Here is a 4106-nt window from a genome sequence, read left to right on the forward strand (position 1 = left end):
ACCAAGCGTAGACCTCTACAGTTTCAGTCAGGGGAAAAAGTTTTCCTTAAAGTTTCAACGTTCTGCAGGGTGATGAGATTTGGACTCAAGGGAAAATTAGCCTCAAGATTCATCGGACCTTTTGAGATCTTGGAATGTGTTGGAAATTTGGCGTATCGATTGGCTTTACCGTCGTATCTGTCCAGCATTCATAATGTCTTTCATGTATCGTTGCTACGACGGTATGTAGCAGATGAGTCGTACGTTCTTAGTCCGACAGATGTTCCACTTGAAGAAGACTTGACTTATGTCGAGCAGCCGCTTTTAATCCTGGGTAGGAAAGAGAAGAAGCTCAGAAACAAGACCATTCCACTTGTTCTAGTGCAATGGCAACGCCGAGGTACTGCAGAAGAGACTTGGGAGTTAGAGAGTCGTATGCGCTCAAAGTATCCCCATTTGTTTTGAGTTGTATTTTATTCAGTTGTATTGTACTTCAGTTTTGATTTCGAGGACGAAATCTTTGTAAGGAGGGGAGGATGTAATGACCCGAATATTGTTTTGAATGAAGTATTAATTAAGACATAATTAATGAGTTGTTAATTAAGTATTATTAAGGAATTGATAATTCGGGATTAAGCTGTGGGTATGTACCGAATTTTAAATGGATAACCCGACCTACTTCGGATTACATTATCTCGAGAAAATCCAACTAGACCAATGAGATTCTGACACGTGGCAGATAAAATTTGTTCGGATTTTCTGAAATAGTGCGGATGCAGCCTATAAATTGAATCGATTCTTTTGTTTCCTTCACTGCATTCTTCAGAGAGAGTTCTAGTTGTACCTTAGGTTTTCTAGCCAGTTTCTAGGGCACTTTGGTGTCGGGAAGTTTCGGAGCTAGTATCGACTCGAGAAGGTGTCGGTGAACTGAGATCGAGACATCATCAGCGGGCTAATGACGGACGCATGTATTATCCTAAATCCTTAGATAGTGATTTAAGGATCATTAGGGAGATCTTTGTAGCATGTTTGATCTGGTTTGTTAGTGATTTCTTTATGTTGGTATTTTCTAGGTTCAGAGCTTTCTATTAGATTGTTTTAGTGAGGTACGTGATGTACTGACTGAGATATCCAAGCGTAGTATACACACTTATATGCTGCATATTTATCTGTTGCATGATACATGTTTTACTGATTTGGCATATTATGCATGACATATAATGTTGAGCCTGATATCTTTTGAGATATACCTCGTTTGTTGGGGCCGCTCAGCCCTATTCTGTTTTGTGGACGATGGGGCATCGAGAGCTACAGTGTCCGACGGGACCCGCGAGCTCTGATGACCTGGACATTGCAGGTCCACATCTTGATGATGAGTGTGGGAGCCAAAACATGCCTAGGGCAGATCAAAGACTACACACTCAGGCGCCTCTAGACTGAGCATGATATTCTTGACTTGATCCTTGATATCCGAGCATATTGCATTTCGCATGCATCATATCAGTTTGTATACTCGTACATTCTCGTATTGGGCGATTGTCGCTCACGTCCTTGTTTTCATCTTGGGCACCCCATTTCACGGGGCAGGTCTTAGGTTAGACGGTTCGGACGACCAGGGCAGTGGCTAGAGCAGTTGGGTTTTCGGTGGTGATCCAGTGGAGGTTTTCTGTGGTTTATAGTTTTCTCGTTCAGAATCATGTATTTGTTATGGTTGTAATAATGTTTAAGACTGGTGTTATTGCTCTGTTTTCGTTTGGGTTGTAAGATGATTAAGTATTTGGTTTCCGCTGTTTAACTGTTGGTATTAAGTTTAATGTTGCATGTTTATTATTCTGTTTAGTAGTGGCTCAGGTAAGGGCGCTACATACTTGCTGCATTACTCTCATGGCCTCCGGGGAATCCCAAACACCGCAACAACAAACCATCATCCCCTTTCTTGTACAGCTCATCTTTCATCAAGACATAATATAGAATTCTCATCTTCAAACCGTAATGCAACTTTTGCTCAGGATTCTTCAATGCATCTTTTATTTCTGCTCTCCAATCCTCGGCGAGTTCAAAATCAATATCAAAGGTAACCCCTTGTATTCCTCGCTGGTAAATAGAAGGATGATTTCTTTTCTGTACCAGCAAAAGTTTGTGGGTGAGCTCGGGCGATATCCTTAAACCAGAAGCAATTTGAGCCAATTTATCAGCTTCCCAGCTATCTTGTCTTGGCACATGCTAGAAGGTCATATCTTCAAAATCATCAAGGAGTTGTGAAGCAGCTGTAAAATAGGGGGCTAATGCCAAACTTGAACATTTATATTCCCCAGACATTTTCTTGAGAACCAATTGGGAATCTCCAATAATCAACACATCTTTAGCACCCAAATCTCGTAGAATTTCTAAGCCAATTACTAGCGCTTCATATTCAGCCTGATTATTGGTGCATGAAAAGTCCAGATTAAATGACAAAGCTGTCTTAACTCCTATTGGGGAGGTTATCACGACTCCAACCCCTGACTCCCTCTCTGTACTTGAACCATCAAATTTCAAAGTCCAGGATTGATTCACATAAAACACTGGGATATCCACTGGTGCACTCCCCGCCACATCGACCATAGGGTGGTCTGCCAGAAAATCAACAACAGCTTGGCCTTTCATCGATTTTTGGGGGCAATAAATCAAGGTAAACTCGGCCAATTCCAGCAACCATTTGCCAATCCTCCCCATCAAGACATGCCTGTGAAGCATGTATTTGACAAGATCTATCTGTGAAATCACATAAACTCTTGAATGGATCAGATAATGCCTCAATTTAGTACATGAATAATATAAAGCCAAACACAATTTTTTTTATGACAGAGTATCTAACCTCCACCTCTGTAAGTGATCGACTCAAATAATAGATGGCTTGTTCATGATTCTCTTGGTTGTTTTGTGCCAACAGACACCCAATAGGATCTTGAGCAGCAGATACATACAGTTTGAGGGGAAAACCACGCCTTGGGGGCATCAAAACAGGAGGCTTAGACAAGTACTCTTTTATTTTATCAAAAGCTTCTTGGTGACACTTTTCCCATTTAAATTCCTCCGAGTATTTAAACTTTAATAATAAAGAAAATTCTCGAGTTTTACCTGCCAAGTCTGAGATAAATCTTCTTAAATAATTTACCTGACCGAGGAATCTTTGTAGCTAATTCTTATTCTTCGGTGGCATCACTGCCATGATAGCTTTAGCCTTATTTTTGTCCACATCTACTCCCTGCCGGTGAACTAAAAAACCAAGGTAATTCCCAGCTTGTACACCGAAAGCACATTGGCTTCAACTTCAAATTGTGTTGCCTCATTCTTATAAAACTCTTCCTGAGGTGACCAAGATAATCTGATGCTTTTTTCAACTTAACAACAATGTCATCAATATATACTTCCAAATATTATTTCAGTTCCGTCAATGTCCCACAATTCCCGAGATTGTACTTCATTCACCAGATGCTGCAATATGACTTTCCATTCGGAAGTTGCAGCCACTTCCATCTCTTCTTTAGTGAATTTAATCATCGACCTCCTGGATAATAGGTCGGACCATGGGTCTAAGAGAGACCACGGCTGTGGGTTTTGAGAATTTTTTCAACTGATTCTCTCAATTTTTTAGTATCCATGTAGACTGCACCTTGCTGTCCATTCAACTAGTATTCACGAATTTTAATAGGGCCGAAGGCTCCATCATAATACCTAGCCTCTACTGCGTTTGAATTAGATTGAAACGGCTGCGAATCAGCCTACGCCACTTCCACCTCATCCCCTTTCCACCAATAACTGGTGCATGGATGTTGGTACACAATGGTTGGTATGAATCCAATCTCTTCCCAACAGAGCATGGAAGCTATAACTGGAATTGACCACGAAAAGCGCTGATAACGAGGATCGAGACCCTACAGTAACATTTGTTGGCAACACTCCTAAAGTTTTCATAGATTCCACAGTAAAAGTCGCCACAGAGACTTCGGTAGGAATTAAGTCTTCTACATTCTTCCCCAACTTCTGAAGGATTCTGTATGGTAAAATATTCACAGCAGACCCATTATCTATCACTACCCTAGATAATGACTTTCTATTAACATGTGCTATAATATAGAGTGGTT

The 4106-nt window shown here is 40.8% G+C and overlaps 1 protein-coding gene across 1 annotated transcript; it reads right to left on the bottom strand.

The window, feature by feature from the left end:
- Nucleotides 1-1839: 1839 nt before the first annotated feature.
- Nucleotides 1840-2977, bottom strand: LOC140820613 (uncharacterized). The gene is made up of 3 exons (XM_073180919.1): nucleotides 2837-2977; nucleotides 2311-2733; nucleotides 1840-2202 (listed from the first exon to the last, which is right to left on the bottom strand). Exons 1-3 carry the CDS (start codon nucleotides 2975-2977, stop codon nucleotides 1840-1842), a joined length of 927 nt encoding a protein of 308 aa, XP_073037020.1.
- Between the last annotated feature and the right edge of the window lie 1129 nt (nucleotides 2978-4106).

The sequence above is a fragment of the Primulina eburnea genome, unplaced genomic scaffold (assembly GCF_022965805.1).
Source record: "Primulina eburnea isolate SZY01 unplaced genomic scaffold, ASM2296580v1 ctg128_ERROPOS2300000, whole genome shotgun sequence".
Taxonomy (NCBI): Eukaryota; Viridiplantae; Streptophyta; class Magnoliopsida; order Lamiales; family Gesneriaceae; genus Primulina; species Primulina eburnea.

What these genes read in the sequence shown, in the direction of transcription:
- LOC140820613 (XM_073180919.1), bottom strand. Translation starts at nt 2,977, where the DNA reads ATGCCCCCAAGGCGTGGTTTTCCCCTCAAACTGTATGTATCTGCTGCT. An exon ending in GATCACTTACAGAGGTGGAG is followed by an intron (nt 2,734 to 2,836) that starts GTTAGATACTCT and finishes GTGATTTCACAG; the next exon opens with ATAGATCTTGTCAAATACAT. An exon ending in TTATTGGAGATTCCCAATTG is followed by an intron (nt 2,203 to 2,310) that starts GTTCTCAAGAAA and finishes ATGACCTTCTAG; the next exon opens with CATGTGCCAAGACAAGATAG.